This window comes from Leptodactylus fuscus, chromosome 9 (genome assembly GCF_031893055.1).
Source record: "Leptodactylus fuscus isolate aLepFus1 chromosome 9, aLepFus1.hap2, whole genome shotgun sequence".
Classification (NCBI taxonomy): Eukaryota; Metazoa; Chordata; class Amphibia; order Anura; family Leptodactylidae; genus Leptodactylus; species Leptodactylus fuscus.
The window spans coordinates 45,408,594-45,427,546 of record NC_134273.1 but is presented as its reverse complement, the minus strand read 5'-3'; the positions used below and the strand labels follow the sequence as shown (position 1 = coordinate 45,427,546).

Below are 18,953 nucleotides of genomic sequence, written 5' to 3'. Positions count from 1 at the left end.
CTTTAAAGACAAACTTAACAAACCTGGGAAACCGCCAAACTGTGCTCCAGCTTGACGCCTGGCTTCTTCTTCCTATTTTCAAATAAAGGAGGAGAAATGTATTTTTAGATTTTTAAACATGATAAGACAGGGTTTTTACTTCGTAAGTGCCCTTTTAACAGTTCAGCTGAGGTTGCTCTTGTGTTCTGATCCAGTCTACAGTTTCAGAGATTTCCTTCACAGCAATCATATGGACTTAAGAAACCTAAGTCAGAAGATGATTGAGACTAAGGCCCCACACAGCGAATTGCTTCCAAAAAATGCTGTGCAAAAGACCGGAGCGGAAACACATCGCAGTCTTTTCTGCAATGTTTTTCACAGAAACTCTACAGAGATTTTCTTTGGACTTTCTAATTCTATTATACCTATACAAAAAATACCAGCATTTCTTTAGGTATAGATTTTTTCTACAATGTGTGGCCAAAATGTTGCACTTTCACAACATGAGGCCCCTGGCCTAAGGACAGAGATGTAATGGACAAATTCACAGTTACATACACTAAGTGTGGTGGATAGAAATCAATCCCCATCCACACCTTACGCAAAGTGAAAAGTTGTGCACTGCAGGTTTTGATCAGTTTATTGCTAAGAGTTTGGTCACAGTTTATAGCCTTTGCAATTCTAAGGCGCTGTACCTGCGGCATGACTTTTGGGTCTCAGCTGCGACCTGGGACTAGCTGCCGGAGTCAGAAAATAGACAGCTTAACCCCTCAGATTCCAATCAGTGATCACAGCTTTTGGGTGCTTAAGAGGAAAGATGGAGCTGGAAACATGAAAAAAGTCACCCAAACTACCCTGTGTTGATAGGGTATGTTCACAGAGGGTTTTTTTGCAGGCTGATTTTGAGGCAGAATCCTCCTCAAAGCCAACTAAAAGAACGCCTCCCATTCATTTAAATGGGAGTCAGTAGCAGTTTTTTTTCCCTCTAACTGATTTATGCAGCTAGAGGGAAAAAAAAGTGACATAACCAATCATCGGGCGGATTCCACCTTCAAGAACTCATTGAAATTAATGGGAGGCGGAAAACCTCATCAAAAACCGCCAGCACTTTTTTGTAAAGGCAAGTTTCCAGGTCTATACAGTCTGCTGGAGCAAAAAAATGGGGCAAAAACTGCAAGAAAAAAAAACGGATCGCATCAAAAAATTGTTTCCTAATTCCTGAACCAGTTTTTTTCATCCTGCAAAAACATCTGTGTGAACATACTCATAAAGGGTTAAAATACACTATAGCAGTACACATTGAAACCATCATATCATCACTTACCCTCTGTGCCCGTTCATGTTCTTCTTTGGCTTTTCTCACTCGCTCCTTACGTTCATTAATTTCTTTTTCCTGTCGTTTACGTTCATATTTTCGTTTGTGTTCTATGATTTTCTGAGCCTAAGTGAACATTTTTTCCATTACTTTTGCATAAACACATTAGCATTTCACACAATATATGGTTTAATATGGACATTGAAATAAGAGATTTATCTGCAGACCATTGATAGATCTAAAAGGGCAATTTCACTTGCCAAAATCCACCTCAAAAACCGCCTCCCAACTCTCCCATTCATTTCAATGACAGTCAGAGAGAAGCACAATGACCTATCTTTAAGTGGATTCCACAACCATAGAAGGAAGGGGAAAAAATAAAAAACATTTTATATATATTGTAAACCGATGGCTGGTCAGGTAATGGAGGGGGTGTACATCTCACCCAGACTATTCAGGTGGGTGAGGTGAGAATGTTTGTTCTCAGCAGACAACTTTCATTTGCTGAGCATTTTGGTAAATCCTCAGTACTGGGCTGGATTTATAGGAATGATAGGTAGGTTGGTAGTGGGATCTGTCATTCCACCCCCCTCCAGTCCACACTTTGGGGATGATCCGGCAACGACTCAGCTGCAGAGAGTCACCTCGTCAAGGAGACTTAAGAAGTTGCTCCAGCAGCAACACTTTGGCAGAGTTTGGCTGGAGAGCAAACAGAGAGGACATATTTATGGAGCTGTGTCTTGAATGACTCAACTAGCTTTTGGATTTCTGTTATTCTAGGTGATGTAACCTATTCTATGTTTAGTTAGAGCCTAGCCGGGCAGGTATTTATTTTTGTATTGTTTCCTTTTGTTGCTGCACTATATTTTTGAGTGAAAATAAACTCTATCTTTGTTTTGGATTAAAAGAAACTGGACTTGTGTGTCTATGCCACCCCACCTAGCAACTCCAGAACCTGACAATATATATATAAAATCTGTTGCTGCCTCCCAGTGAAAAGAATGGGAGAGTTTGGAGGCCTCACAATCTGCAAAAACTGGGTGTCACAATCTGCAAAAACTGGGTGATATACCCTTAAGGTGCCCATACACAATCCAGACATGTAAGGGTATGTTCACACGACGGAAAACTTTTCCACCATGTGAATTCTCCATGCAGCTAGCCGCAACAGGATGCCGATGCAGAGCATTGGCATCCCACTCCTGATTAGGTCCAAATGAATGGGCCTAATTGTGAGTGCGTCTCGCGCCGCAGCTGTCTCAGCCGTGGAATCTGCAGGGAGAAAGGACATTAGCTTCTTGGCATATGAAGGCATAGTAAATCTGGATCTTTGTGTGTTAAAGGGGTTCCCCCATCTAAGCCGGTCAGCAAGGCTGCATGCAGTGTCTGCTTCTCACTTCCTGTATTTTTCTCCCGCCCCTCCCTCCTGCTAAATGGGACACATAACACTTCTGCAGATCAGATAATCTGCAGATTCTTGTATAGAACAAACAAAGTGTTATCTGTGTGTTTACATTGAGAGACTGGATTAATCAGATAACTGCAATTATCTGAACGGATTGCTGGCAAGAGCAGTGAGTGAGTGACGTCACTTGTCCTATAAGTCTGTGGTTATAGCAACGCTGTGTAAACAATGGGGGGAATAAATTCACATACCAGGCAAACAAAGCAGAATTTCTAAAGCAATATATTTAGGAAAAGACTTCAATTTACATAAGCTACTAGTATAGATAGGATCCTTGAGATGAGACAACCCCTTTAAAGAGGACCTTTCACCACTTTTGGGCACATGCAGTGTTATACACTGCCAGAAAGCCGACAGTGCAATGAATTCAGCGCACTGTCGGCTTTCCCAATCTGTACCCGGTGTAAAGAGCTTACAGTGCCGGTACCGTAGTGCTCTATGGTCAGAAGGGCGTTTCTGACAGTCAGTCAGAGACGTCCTTCTGCCTCGCGGCGCCTATCGCGCTGTGCTGTGGAGCGGGGAGGAACGCTCACACAGCTCGTCCATAGACGAGTATTATCAGGAGCGGGAGGGGGCGTTCCTCCCTGCTCCACAGCACAGCGCGATAGGCGCCGCGAGGCAGAAGGACGTCTCTGACTGAGTGTCAGAAACGCCCTTCTGACCATAGAGCACTACGGTACCGGCACCGTAAGCTCTTTACACCGGGCACAGATTGGGAAAGCCGACAGTGTGCTGAATTCAGCGCACTGTTGGCTTTCTGCATGTGCCCAAAAGTGGTGAAAGGTCCTCTTTAAATTGTTACTGTTATTTCACCTAACTTGTTCTCATGTGTTGGCCAATGTGAACACCATCAAGTTTACAGGTTACCTTTAAATAAGATGACCTTTTTGTACTGAAAAATTTCTATATCATTTTCCCTCTGACTTTCTATCCACTGCCTGTTGTGATGTGAAGTCTGTCACTAGAAGCAGAGACACCAACAAGGAATACAAGAACTGGGGAAGGGGAGGGGGGAGCGATGGCTTTGGTTTAATAGTCACAAGCACTACTAATCTTCTATGTGAATCCTCCCTCTTCAGACTGCACAGTATTGCCTCTGATATCGACACTTTCCTGTCCTTTATCCACAGCCAGCTATAGCATGCCAGCTCCATCCGCAGTCATTACTACTGTTCAGTGTATCCTAGACATTTCTATTGTGTAGTATAGCATGACATTTAGGGATAAGGTAAACTAAGCACAGCTAGGCTATATTGTCTCACAATCCTCACTGATGACAAGGGACAGGAAGTCTAGCACCTCCACTGACAGCAAATGCCTCACACTGAATAAAGAGGACAGCTAGAAGTAGAACAACAAGATTAGGACACTGTGTGTGTGTGTGGGGGGGAGAGAGGTAAGCGCAAATAGATGACTAGGAATGCAATAAGTAGTTTATATTGCTTTAGGGCACCATTCAGACCATCCTAAATGAAAAAAAAAAAAAAAAACAGATTCACTTCTGTCGAAGTAAACAGAATGCGTCTGCTTTTTTGCATCCAAAAAGACGAATAGAGCCTTAAACTTGTTGATCTCATAAAGCATTTTACTTACACGTGGTTGCACTTCCTTAAGCATAGCACTTGCGTCTTCATCATAATCCAATTTGCAAGCCATTGCCAAGTCATGTGCAGATTCTTCCCAGTGACCCAGAAGCCTACAGAATGATGCAAAGTTGCACTAAATCCATTTTATTCAGTGATACAATTTAGTAATATCACTGCAGTTCTTACTGACCAACCAATTACAGCAAAAAGAGAAGGTTTTGTTCAGCAGCCCCTAATGTAATGGCTTTAGTTTACATTCTAGAATTACAAAACTCAGCAACCTATGGTTTCTCTAGAACATAGTACCCCCTTTTCAATGTCACATGATATGTACTAAATGCAAGAAACTATTACCTGTGTGCTTTTCCTCTCCACTTGTATGGCTGAGCTGAATCTGGGTTGATGGCAATAGCTTTATCACAGTCACGGATTGCGGCATTTGGCTTTTGTAGTTTTACATAAACACTGTAAGAAAAAAACAAAACAAAACATATGATACCTATCTATATACATCTATGTACACAAACCACACTAAATACATTATATATATATATATATATATATATATATATATATATATATATATATATATATATATTTTTTTACTTATTTATTACACACACAGCAGATATCCTCCACTTATCAGACAGGATTACATTTCAAAGGAGGAGGCTGACAAGATATATAAATATCTGCAGCTACTAAACCATCTGCTTGCACTGTGGGTCAGGGAGCTCTTTTAGGCTAAGGCCCCACTAGGCATCCCGCAGCAAGACAAACGCTGTGGGAAAAAACGCAGTGGCAAGGCAACGCGGTTCTTCCAGCAGCACTTTAGACAGAAAGTTCACAGAGGTTTCCTATTACAATTATACCTATGGGAAAACTGATGGTGTTTCTGTAGATAAAATTGACATGCTGCAATTTCCAAAACTGCGCTATTTTCGAAATCGCAGTGTGTCCACAACACAGTTTTTACCACAAGGTGGGCATGGAATTCATTAGAATCCCATCCACTTTGCCCTGACTGTAAAAAGCAGCGATTTTTCCCATGGCGGAACTTGGGGCCCTGGCCTTGCACAACTATTTTTCAGGCTGCTGCTGACTCAGCTTCCTGTTTGCACACACACATAGGAAATAATAAAAGAAACGAGCGCTGCTGGGAACTTCCTGTGCTGGCTGGAGGCTCATTAGCATATGAATAAAAACGGTCTTATTCAGAAACCACTGAGGCAATTTACATACTAAAGGTAGGTGTAGAATCGCATTTCTAAAGCCTATGCAAGTATGTGATTAGTTAAATATGACTTTTCTCAATGATAGTCCCTTTAAATATAACTGCCGTGCACCTGCATGACTGCTCTTCCACTGATATGGGTGCAAGGCAACCTGTTTTTGTGATCTAAGGAGGTCCGAGTGACTGTATGCCAACTGCAAGCTTTCTCCTATTCTGTGAATAGAGTGTGTAACTATGTATAAATTGGCACTTGCACTATACAGTGTACACTGGATGCACATTGATGCAACAAGGCTGAGCTTGCTCCAACAGCCAACACTTTCACCCTATAAGATGAACCTGACTATATGACATATCTGGATAAAACTTCTTCAGTGGTGGGTTAATGTCTCTATCATTGATATACTAAGGTAGTGGCTTCTTTGGAGTTTTAGGGTAGCAGAAGAGGAGTTGACAATTGATTGCACAGTTTTTAGTGCAAATGCATTTTTGTGGTCTATAAGGGTTAATATAGTATTTACTGGTGTGTAAAGAGTTATTGTTTGAAATGACAGAACTAGCTATAAACAGCCCTCTCAAACCGATCAGGGAAAGTCTGGTGCTTTTTCGTGATAAAATACACACAAACAACCCCCCCCCTCCTCCCACACATGCACACCATGCACACAAAATGCAAAGAATATAAGCATACATAAAATAAACACATCTTTCTTCTCTCACCTTGCTCTTTTTGCATACAAAATAGCAATCCGTGGACTAAGCTTAATAGCGTCTGTGAATAAATCAATGGCCTGCTGAAGTTCACCTGGAGACCAAAATCAAATAAAAAATGAAAAGTCAAATTTTATTTCCAAAACAAACCTAGATCAAGTGAGCCATTGTGTTCTGAGGAGGGCCCCAAAGATGTCTAAGGGAGCGTTCACACTACCGTCGGTGTCCGACATGTAGTGTCCGCTCCTAGTGTCCGCTCAAAATCTGTCACGGACACTAGGAGCGGACACTAGATGTGTCCGTGACACCTGTCATTCACTTGGGTGAATGACAGTCATGCAGGGTTCCTCTGTCCGCTTGAGAAGTCGGACATCTTCTCTTGCGGACAGGGAAGGACGGGCACGGAGTGCAAAAGAACGCACCCGATGCCCATTCAAGTGAATGACAGGTGTCACGGACACATCTAGTGTCCGCTCCTAGTGTCCGTGACAGATTTTGAGCGGACACTAGGAGCGGACACTACATGTCGGACACCGACGGTAGTGTGAACGCTCCCTAACTTCATATTACCGCACTACCATGGGTTAAATAAGTACACAAGAATTAGGTGACCAGACGTTAACTAAACTTTCGGACAACTTCTGATTTCCTAGCACTATTTGTGTCATTAATACATTTTGTAATTCACTTTGCCTTAAGGCAATCCGGTCCGACGAAGGCTCCATAGTGAGCCGAAAAACGTTTCACACCGTATGTGGATTGCTTATTTCAAAATATCACCTTCAAGAAATAACGAATTTCACAAGAATACAGGAGTGCCTGAAATGCTTTCCTATCTGGGCTCAGTGGGATACCTACTGTATATTGGTAAATTTATGTTCGTTAACCCCCCCCCTTGTTTCTTCCTCTTGTGCCTGCCTTTAGTCTGGAAGCCTTATTGCTGTTCTCTTGTTATCTATTGATTGCTATATGCACTTGGAAGGAAAATGAGAAGATGTTTTATACAATAAATCCTAATTTTTGTTAATGCTGAAAGGTCTTCAATAAATACTACAGTTAAAAAAAAATTGTTCAGTAATGGTTTGCTGAACACGGCAAAGTTCAAAGTGCACCTGGCCTCCATATTCCCTAAATTGACCATCTATATTACATGCTGAAAAAACCCATATGCAATCTACAGAGGCCCCACTTTCCAAAACACAGGGTTGTGAAGTGTACGTAACCTTTCATCAAACCTTTCATATAGCAACAGTACAGTGTCTGCTGTCTTCTAGATATAGTGATGCACCTTTAGTACAGTTTGCGTCACAAAAAAATATAAAAATTTACCATCTCCCAGTGCTTTAATCGCCTCCACCTTCTTTTCATTTGCCTCATTCATCATTTCTTCTGTAACCTTAAGACAAAAAAATTAAAAAAACAACTAAATATATAAACATACACCAGCCGTGATCGACTTTTACACTTCCTATACTTGCTAAAAATACAATTAATAATATTGTCACCTCCAAGTCGTCGTTTCCCATTTCCTGAGGGGCTTCATTATCTGGAGGAATTACTCCTTCATTATCAATTTCTAGAACAGAAATCATTATAAAATCAATGAAAAATTAATTATCATTACCAACACCATCATTTTCACATCATATAGAACTGTTTAAAAATTTTGTATATAGTTTATTTACGTAGTCATTGGGCCCATAATGGCATTTGCGTATGGTCTGTGATTTTCACAGACCCATGGAATTTAATGGAGCTCAGTGGACCGCAAAATGCACCAAAATAGAGAAATTTTTGGCTTTTTCCCCCCATTAGCCCCATAAAAAAAACAACTAAAAAAACTAAAAAAAAAAACACAACCCACAAAGAACAAAGACCTCGATGTGCCCATTAAAAGAAATGGATTCATGTGCAGTTTGTGATCATGGACCTTATATGACCACAAAAATCATGACATATGAACAAAACCTCAAAGTGATAATACTCAAAGTATTATTAGTTCTACACTTGTATTTCCATGAAATGACAGAATTGACGAATTTATTTAAATATCAATGTTCCTATTGAAAGAATAAAACTCATGCTGAAAATCATGAACTGATAGCAAAAGTATTTTGTAAAACATCTATTAATTTTTCACAAACTTTTGTTGTTTAAAAAAACTACACACACACACACACACACACACACACACACACACACACACACACACACACACACACAGCGGCTTTAAACCTTTCACAGCCAGAAGTTTCTGGACATTTTGCATTTCTCACAGCCAGAATAATTTTCATACTTTTGATATGTACAAATGAAAAATTTAAATACATGAAGCATGTTAACACCGCACATATCCATGTATTTTCTGAAAAGCGTGTGCTACCAACACGTCCTAACAGCTAAATATGAAAGGCCAAGATGGAGGGCAATTTGTGGAAAGGACCGTTCTGCTACTGTCAGAAGATGCATCCCTTTTCAGAGACTTTCAAGTGGGTAAAATGTGGGTAAAAAAAGTGGGTTTGTCTAGCAGTCAGTGATCTCTCACCAAAAGGTACAGTGAAGGAAAGAATTATTTGATCCCTTGCTGATTTTGTACGTTTTCCCACTGACAAAGACATGAACAGTCTATAATTTTAAGGGTAGGATAATTTTAACAGTGAGAGATAGAATATCAAAAATAAAATCCAGAAAATCACATTGTATACATTTTATAAATGTATTTGCATTTTGCATGGAGAAATAAGTATTTGATCCTTCTGGCAAACGAGACTTAATACTTGGTGTCAAAACCCTTGGTGGCGTGCACAGCAGTCAGACGGTTTTGTAGTTGATGATGAGGTTTGCGCACATCAGGGGGAATTTTGGTCCCCTCCTCTTTGCAGATCATCTCTAAATCATTAAAGGGATTCTACCACTAAAGCAACATTTTTTTCTAATTACCACGTCGGAATAGCCTTAAGAAAGGCTATTCGTCTCTTACCTTTAGACGTGGTCTCCGTGGCGATGTTCTTTAGAAATACCGGTTTTAACCGGTATGCAAATGAGTTCTCCGCAGCAATGAGGGCGGGCCCCAGCGCTCAAATGGCGATGGGGGCGTCCGCACTGCTGCCCAAGAGCTCATTCCAGCGCCACCTCCATCTTCAGCTGCAACCCCGCCTCTTCTGTCTTCCGTCTTGGTCCAACTTCCGACGCCTGCGCAGTACGCTCCTGTACTGAACTACAAGAGCAAGAGCGGCCTCCCAAAAATGGTTAAATCCGGTATTTCTAAGGAACGGCGCCACGGATACCACATCTAAAGGTAAGAGAAGAATAGCCCTTCTTAAGGCTATTCCAACGTGGTAATTAGAAAAAAATGTTGTTTTAGTGGTAGAATCCCTTTAAGACTTTGAGTTTGCAGCTTGGCAATTTGCTCAAAAAGTTTTCTACGGGATTAAGGTCTGGAGACTGTCCAGGCCACTCCATGACCTTAATGTGCTTCTTTTTGAGCCTCTCCTTTGTTGCCTTGGCTGTATGTTTTGGGTCATTGCCCTGCTGGAAGACCCAACCATGACCCATTTTCATGTCCCAGTGGAAGGAAGGAGGACTTTACGGTACGTGGCTCCATCCATTCTCACACCCAAAACATAATGTTTCCACTCCATGCTTGACAGTGGGGACGGTGTTCTTTGGGTCATAGGAAACATTTCCCTTCCTCCAAACACGGCGAGTTGAGTTAATACCAAAGAGCTCAATTTTTGTCTCATCTGACCATAGCATCTTCTGCCAATCACTATCAGAATCATCCAGTTGTTCATTGGCAAATCCAGATGGGCCTGCACAAGTGCGTTCTTGAGCAGGGAGATCTTACGTGCACTGCAGGATTTTAATCCATTATGGTGTGATGTGTTACCAATGGTTTTCTTGGTGACTGTGGTCCCAGCTGCCTTGAGATCATTTACAAGTTCCCATGTATAGTTTTAGGCTAATCTCTCACCTTCCTCATAATCAAGGATACCCCACAAGGTGAGATTTTGCATGGAGCCCCAGATCGATGTCGATTGACAGTCATTTTGTATTTCTTCCATTTTCTTACTATTGCACCAACAGTTGTCTCCTTCTCACCCAGCGTCTTACTTATTATTTTGTAGCCCATTCCAGCCTTGTGCAGGTCTATGATATTGTCCCTGACATCCTTATAAAGCTCTTTGGTCTTGCCCATGTGGTAGAGGTTAGAGTCTGACTGATTCCTTGAGTCTGTGGACTCTGTGGTCTTTTATACAGGTGACAATTTAAGACAGTTGCTTAAGAGCATCTAATTGGTCTACAGGATCTAGAACTCTTAATGGTTGGCAGGGGATCAAATACTTATTTCTCTATGCAAAATGCAAATACATTTTTACAATGTGATTTTCTGATTTTATTTTTGATATTCTATATCTCACTGTTAAAATTATCCTACCCTTAAAATTATAGACTGTTCATGTCTTTGTCAGTGGGCAAACTAACAAAATCAGCAAGGGATCAAATAATTATTTCCTTCACTGTATGTGCACCTAAGTATGTACAGACATAGAGTTGATCTGAACTTCTGCAATTCATCATCTCCTGCAGTGCCATACCTTATCATAGAATACAACAAAATTCAATAAAAACTCATTGGAAATTTTTTTTTTTTTCTAAAAGACTTATTACATTCAGTTGTTTTCTGTGATAAGATATCGCACTTTAGCAGGTTAAAGAGGACCTTTCACCATATCTGGGCACAGGCAGTGTTATATACTGCCAGAAAGCTCACAGTGCGCTGAATTCAGCGCACTGTCGGCTTTCCCGATCCGTGCCCGGTGTAAAGCGCTATCGGTCCCGATACCGTAGCGCTTTACAGTCAGAAGGGCGTTTCTGACCATTAGCCAGAGACGTCCTTCTGCCTCGCGGCGCCAATCGCGCTGTGCTGTGGAGCCGGGAGGAACGCCCCCTCCCTCTCCTGATAATGCTAGTCTACGGACAAGCTGTGTGAGCAGAGGGAGGGGGGAGTTCCTCCCGGCTCCACAGCACAGCGCGATTGGCGCCGCGAGGCAGAAGGACGTTCCTGGCTAATGGTCAGAAACGGCCTTCTGACCATAGAAGAGCTACGGTACCGGGCCGAAAGCTCTTCACACCGGGCACAGATCGGGAAAGCCGACAGTGCGCTAAATTCAGCGCACTGTCAGCTTTCTGGCAGTATACAGTCCTATGAAAAAGTTTGGGCACCCCTATTAATCTTAATCATTTTTAGTTCTAAATATTTTGGTATTTGCAACAGCCATTTCAGTTTGATATATCTAATAACTGATGGACACAGTAATATTTCAGGATTGAAATGAGGTTTATTGTACTAACAGAAAATGTGCAATATGCATTAAACCAAAATTTGACCGGTGCAAAAGTATGGGCACCTCAACAGAAAAGTGACATTAATATTTAGTAGATCCTCCGTTTGCAAAGATAACAGCCTCTAGTCGCTTCCTGTAGCTTTTAATCAGTTCCTGGATCCTGGATAAAGGTATTTTGGACAAACAATTCAAGTTCAGTTAAGTTAGATGGTCGCCGAGCATGGACAGCCCGCTTCAAATCATCCCACAGATGTTCAATGATATTCAGGTCTGGGGACTGGGATGGCCATTCCAGAACATTGTAATTGTTCCTCTGCATGAATGCCTGAGGATTTGGAGCGGTGTTTTGGATCATTGTCTTGCTGAAATATCCATCCCCGGCGTAACTTCAACTTCGTCACTGATTCTTGAACATTATTCTCAAGAATCTGCTGATACTGAGTGGAATCCATGCGACTCTCAACTTTAACAAGATTCCCGATGCCGGCATTGGCCACACAGCCCCAAAGCATGATGGAACCTCCACCAAATTTTCCAGTGGGTAGCATGTGTTTTTCTTGGAATGCTGTTTCTTTTTGGACGCCATGCATAACGCCTTTTTTTTATAACCAAACAACTCAATTTTTGTTTCCAAAATGAAGCTGCCTTGTCCAAATGTGCTTTTTCATACCTCAGGCAACTCTATTTGTGGCGTACGTGCAGAAACGGCTTCTTTCTCATCACTCTCCCATACAGCTTCTATTTGTGCAAAGTGCGCTGTATAGCTGACCGATGCACAGTGACACCATCTGCAGCAAGATGATGCTGCAGCTCTTTGGAGGTGGTCTGTGGATTGTCCTTGACTGTTCTCACCATTCTTCTTCTCTGCCTTTCTGATATTTTTCTTGGCCTGCCACTTCTGGGCTTAACAAGAACTGTCCCTGTGGTCTTCCATTTCCTTACTATGTTCCTCACAGTGGAAACTGACAGGTTAAATCTCTGAGACAACTTTTTGTATCCTTCCCCTGAACAACTATGTTGAACAATCTTTGTTTTCAGATCATTTGAGAGTTGTTTTGAGTAGCCCATGATGCCACTCTTCAGATGAGATTCAAATAGGAGATCAACTTGCAATTGGCCACCTTAAATACCTTTTCTTATGATTGGATACATCTGGCTATGAAGTTCAAAGCTCACTGAGGTTACAAAACCAATTTTGTGCTTCAGTAAGTCAGTAAAAAGTAGTTAGGGGAATTCAAATCAATAAAATGATAAGGGTGCCCATACTTTTGCACCGGTCAAATTTTGGTTTAATGCATATTGCACATTTTCTGTTAGTACAATAAACCTCATTTCAATCCTGAAATATTACTGTGTCCATCAGTTATTAGATATATCAAACTGAAATGGCTGTTGCAAACACCAAAATATTTAGAACAAAAAATGATTAAGATTAATAGGGGTGCCCAAACTTTTTCATAGGACTGTATAGAACTGCATGTGCCCGGATATGGTGAAAGGTCCTCTTTAAGTGCAGAAGTTCGGTTAACTCTGGTACATCCATCTATCTATCTATTGTGAGAAGGTGACAAGCAGAGTGCCGGTATATCTCCCCCAGATTTCTGACGTGTGTAGTCTAGTGCGAATCTTGAATAACCTTCAGCCCAGGTGTGGGTCATAGGCTGGTTACTAGGCCATAAAAGGCTGCGGAGTCTGCACTTCAGGGCAGATCTTGGGAGGAGAGGAAATGGCTGGGTCTATCCCTGACACTGAGAGCCTTGTGTTACGGTACAGTATTGCTTTGGTTGATTTGTGTGGCTGGTAGTAAGCCACACATACAGTTAGTATTTTCTATTTAGTTAGCACTCAGACGAGCAGGTTTTGTTTTGCATTTTTGCCTGAAGTTAAGGCTGTATTTTACTTTGCTTATCCTGTGGCTGATGTAAAGGTTTAGTTATTTATTTATTTATTTTTTTTAGTCTGGAGCACTGCATGGTTTCAAAATACTACAGGGTTGGCTCAGTTTTGGAAGGAAAAAAAAAAAAAAAAAAGCATTCACCTTCACGGCAGAATACAATTTTTGCCATGTTTTCAGACGGACACAAATTTTGGTTCTCACGAAGTTTGCAACATCAGTGTTTTTAGATCTTTTCGTCAGATGTTTCTATGATATTCTGAAGTATAGTTAAAGGGGCTCTATCATTGGGAAAAGTCATTTTTAACTAATCACATACTTACATGGCCTTTAGAAAGGCTATTCCACACCTACCTTTAATATGTAGATTGCCTCAGTGGTTTCTGAATAAGTCAGTTTTTATTCATATGCTAATTAGACTAGATCTAGACTGCACCCTCTTTGCTATTGTTTCCTATGCATGTATACAGCACAGGACGCTGCTCCTGATGACTCAGCTTCCTGTTTGCACACACACACAGGAGATAATAGCATAGACGAGTGCTGCTGGGAACTACCTGTGCTGGCTGGAAGCTAATTAGCATATGATAAAAAACAAACTTATTCAGAAACCACTGAGGCAATTTACATACTAAAGGTAGGTGTGGGATAGCATTTTTAAAGGCTATGCAGGTATGTGATTAGTTAAAAATGACTTTTCCCAATAATAGAGCCCCTTTAAATATTTTATAAGTTTTTGAACTATTAAACAATTTATGCAAATACTTTGGGACAGATATACTAGAAGAGTCTAGGGTTAGTGTTTGATACATCTGTCTTATTGTTAGACCTCCTCCTTCCTAATCCAATTGCTGCTGTGCCAGACTAATATGTTTACTTCCTCACAGGCCACACATACTCACACAGTATGAAACCAGAAGTTTTACATACACTATATAAAGACACATATGCATGTTTTTCTCACTATGACATGAAATCTGAATAAATCTTTTCCATTTTAGGAAAATTAGGATTATCAAAATAATTTACATTTGCCATATGCTAGACTAATCAGTGAGAGAGAGAATTTTTTAAAGTAATTATTACTTTTTACAAAGTCAAAAGTTTACATACACCAAGATTACTATGCCTTTAATCAATTTGGATATCAATAAGATAATGTCATATCTTTGGAGTTAAAGGGATTCTATTATTCAAAACCCTTTTTTAACTAATACCATTTAGGAACAGCCTTAAGAAAGGTTATTCCTCCCCTACCTTTAGAATTCCTCTTTGCTCTGCTATGCCATAGACATCCCATTTTTTTCTCGGTATGCTAAAGAGTCTCCAGACAGCACAGGGGGTGTTACCCCACGCTCAAACAGCACTGGGAACGTCCCCTGTGCTGCTTGAAAACTCTCCAGCGCCGCCTTCATTTCTACAGCCGCATCCTATGTGTTGTCTTCTTCCGATGATCCTGTCTTCAGGATGCAAGTCTGGCACATGCACAGTCGACATTGCTATTGGTCTTTGGGCAGAGCCGAATGCAAAAGTCTCTTCGGCCATTTTACTGTGGCCACTTACAGGAACAGTAAAATGGCAGAACAAACTATATTAAGTTTGACTTCTGTGGTGGGTAAGAGATTTAAGGGCTTTCTAAGAGATGCTATCCTGGAGTATCTCAATGTAAATAATCTTATAACACCCAATCAGCATGGGCTTATGAGGAATCGGTCCTGTCAGACTAATCTGATTAGCTTCTATGAGGAGGTCAGTTCAAGACTGGACATGGGTAATGCAGTGGACGTGGTGTATTCTGGACGGTTCAAAGGCTTTTGATTCAGGACAACATACAAGGTTGGTATGCAAAAAGAGAATGTTGGGACTGGGGGAAAACATATGCATTTGGGTTTGCAACTGGCTCACTGATAGGAAACAGAGGGCACTTGTTAGTGGTAAATATTCAGACTGAAAGGCCATTCTGCCAGGAAGAAGCCATTACTCCCAAAAAAAAAAAAAAAAAAAAAGCCAGATACATGTTTGCAAATGCACACAGGGACAACGAACTTAGTTTTTAGAGACATGTCCTGTAACCTAACAAAACTAAAATTGAGCTGTTTGGCTATAACAACCATCGTTACGTTTGGAGGAGGAAGCTTGGGTGCAAATGGGTCTTCCAAATGGACAATGACCCGAAGCATACTGTCAAACTGGTTACAAAGTGGCTTAAGTGTAACAAAGTCAGTGTTTCAGAGTGGCCATCACAAAGCCCTGATCTCAATCCCACTGAAAATGTATAAGCAAAACTGAAAAAGCAGGTTCGAGCAAGGTGGCCTACAAACATGGCTCAGTTACACCAGTTCTGTCAGGAGGACGGGCCCAAATTTTGTGAGAAGCATGCGGAAAGATATCCAAAACATTTGTCCCAAGTCAATCAGTTTATAAACTTTTGACCTTGCAGAAAGTAATAAAAATGCCTTTAACCCCCCCCCCCCTGCATAAATAAATAACGCTCTCATTATACAGTACTTGCATTTGGCGAATATAAATAATTTTGGTAATCCTAACTGACCTAAAATGGGAAAGATTTATTCAGATTTCATTCATGTCAGATAGTGAGAAAAACATGCATATGGGTCTTCTTATATAGTGTATATAAACTTCTGGTTTGAACTAGTATCTAGCGGTAAAAAATATATTTAAAAGTTCAACAAAACCACAAAATCTTAACATTAAAAAGTTTTATTATGGATATTTCATTACAATTAGTATTTTGTCTTGTCACCCTTACATTCTATCACCAACTGCAGTTATTTAGGCATGGATTCAGCAAGTCTGGCGAGGTATAAGGAGTCTATGGTTACCCAGAATGTCTTCAGATAATTGATGTTGCTGGATCGGTCTCTTCTACCTTGTTTTTCATTACATTCCAGGCATTTTCTATGGGGGTTAAGGTCATGGGAATTACCTGGCCACTCTAAAATGTTAATGTTATTGGAAACTTTGTACTGGCCTCGGCTTTGTGGGCAGGGGCTCCATTATGCATAAAGTAATCACACTGATGAGTGACCCAAAAATTAAGTACGTTCTACCAAAAAATGTATATAATTGCTTGGTTTCATACTTACATTCTTAGGCCTCGTTCATACGGCGGAAAGTGAAGATCTTCACTTTCCGCTGCCTTTTTATCGGTATTCTGACACAGCATCCCACTACTAATTAGGTCCGGATGAATGGGCCTAATCAGGAGGGAGTCTAGAGCAACAGCTGACTCCGCCATGGAATCCTCATGAATATGGGTGATGTCACTTTTTTTTTCCCTGCTAGCTGAAGAAAAAAAAAATAAATAAATAAATAAATCGCTAGCGGGAAAAACAAACAAACAAACAAAAAAAAACATTCAGAGTGACTCCCATTGAAATGAACAGGAATTGGTTTTTGCAAAAAGAAAAAACAAAACAAAAAACAACTCAGTTTGAATTTACCCTTAGTGTGAGGAAGTATAATCTTGCGCTGCCCATTTTTCCACTGAATGCACCCTTCACCATCACACTGTCAGGGTGTTAATCAGTCTTAACGGAATATTCCAGGTCATACCGTAATTCCGTACTCGTGCAATGCACAATCTTTGAGCTTCCCCTGACCAACCTGAAAGTGCTCTCATCAATAAACACCTTCTTCCACTTTTCAGATGTCGAATTGTGATATTTCTTACATTGCTGCAGTGAGACGAGGCTTCTTTGCAACATGGTAGATCCAGGTCCTTCTGTAGGCAGTGAAGAAATGTCCTAGTTGCGACGTTCTGGCAGAGCATATAGTACTATAATAGTATTTACTATAGCATATAGTACTGTATAGTATTTTACACATCTACTGTGTACACTGCTACAGTAGCACAGCGTGCAACTGTAGATGGAACTGAGTGACATGTCAGGTCACATGATCCTCCACTCTCTGAAATCGATACATGCAGGTCACAGACAAAAGGGGTGCAGAGATAAAAGCACAGAAGCTAGGGGGGGGGGGGGGACTTTACCCCCCTCCCCTCCAAAAAGATATCTCTCTCTCTCCTTATTTGGCTTCCAAATAGTATAAACCCCACTTTTCTTGGCCCTACACACGATACATGATTCCTTTTATGGTTCCCACAGTATATGAGCCCCCCCCCCCCCTTTTTTTTTTTACCCCCAAACACCATATGATTCCCCCTTTTTATGGCCACGCACAGTATGTGACCCCATTTTTCTCTCCACCCCCCCCCACTATATATTAGGCCACAACCTATTGTATTATTACAATAGATAGTGGCCGATAGTTTCTACTCACCTGTCCATGCTTCTGTCCAGGAGGTCCTCCACTGCCACCTCCAGAGCAGACTGTAGCTGCATCAGAACCAGACTGTGCATGGAGGAGAGCTAGGGATAGGGGAGTATTTTTTTTTCACCTCCCCCAAACTAATAATACTAAAAAAAAATTATATTATATTATATATATATATATATATATATATATATATATATATATATATATATATATATATATTTTTTATATCCTGGACAACCCAGGATAATGCTTCAGAATACTATGTTATTAAAGGGGTTGTCCAGGATAAACTAAAAATTAACCCCTAAACTAAAACCCCTCCCCCCACCTAACTTGTACCGTATTTTCCGGACTATAAGGCGCACATAAAAACCTACGATTTCCTCAGAAATCGTAAGTGCGGCTTATAGTCCGGTGAGCCTTATATATGGATGGAAGCGGCGGCAAAGTCTGCGTGCCGCTTCCATACATACATAAAAGGCACCGTAAGGGTGCATTCACACTACGGAACGCCGGCGTGTATCACAGTCCATTCATTTCTATGGGGAGCGCTCGCATGCCGGCTCCCATAGAAATGAATGGGAAGTGTCCGGCAGCCCTGCTGTCACGCCGGCCTGAAACAGAACGTGAGACTTACCGAGCGGTGCAGGGCGGGCGGGCGGGCATTCAGGCCTCCTCTTCCTCCGATGTCCTGACCACTTCCTCCGGCGCTCGCGAACTAATGGCCTGGGCGCATGCGCAATATCATAATGCTTCTACTACTGCGCATGCGCCCAGGCCATTATCAGCGAGCGGCGGAGGAGGAGGGCGGAACATCGGAGGAAGAGGAGGCCTGAATGCCCGCCCACCCTGCACCGCTCGGTAAGTTTCACATTCTGTTTCAGGCTTTTATTTTAAAACAGGGGGGGTAGTTTAATCTAACTTTTACGGTTGGGCTCTATCAGCATGATTTTGCTGATAGAGCCCCTCCTTGCCTGCCGAGCGCTTCCAATAGAAGCGGCTGGCACGCGGGGGGTTAAGCGGCCGCTGGCAAAGTCTGCCTGCCGCCGCTTTCAATAACATATAATGCGCACCGGACTGCGGCTTATAGTCCGGTGCGCCTTATATATGAACCGAGAC

The 18,953-nt window shown here is 41.4% G+C and overlaps 1 protein-coding gene across 1 annotated transcript in view; it reads right to left on the bottom strand.

The window, feature by feature from the left end:
• ST13 (ST13 Hsp70 interacting protein) overlaps positions 1-18,953 on the bottom strand; it is a 36,146-nt gene that overhangs the window by 3,793 nt on the left and 13,400 nt on the right. Inside the window, exons 4-10 of the mRNA XM_075286357.1 lie at positions 7,796-7,866; positions 7,620-7,686; positions 6,300-6,384; positions 4,700-4,810; positions 4,353-4,455; positions 1,304-1,420; positions 24-72 (exon numbers count right to left, since the gene is read on the bottom strand). Coding sequence (XP_075142458.1) covers positions 24-72; positions 1,304-1,420; positions 4,353-4,455; positions 4,700-4,810; positions 6,300-6,384; positions 7,620-7,686; positions 7,796-7,866 — 603 coding nt within the window. The remainder of the gene's footprint in view (positions 1-23; positions 73-1,303; positions 1,421-4,352; positions 4,456-4,699; positions 4,811-6,299; positions 6,385-7,619; positions 7,687-7,795; positions 7,867-18,953) is intronic.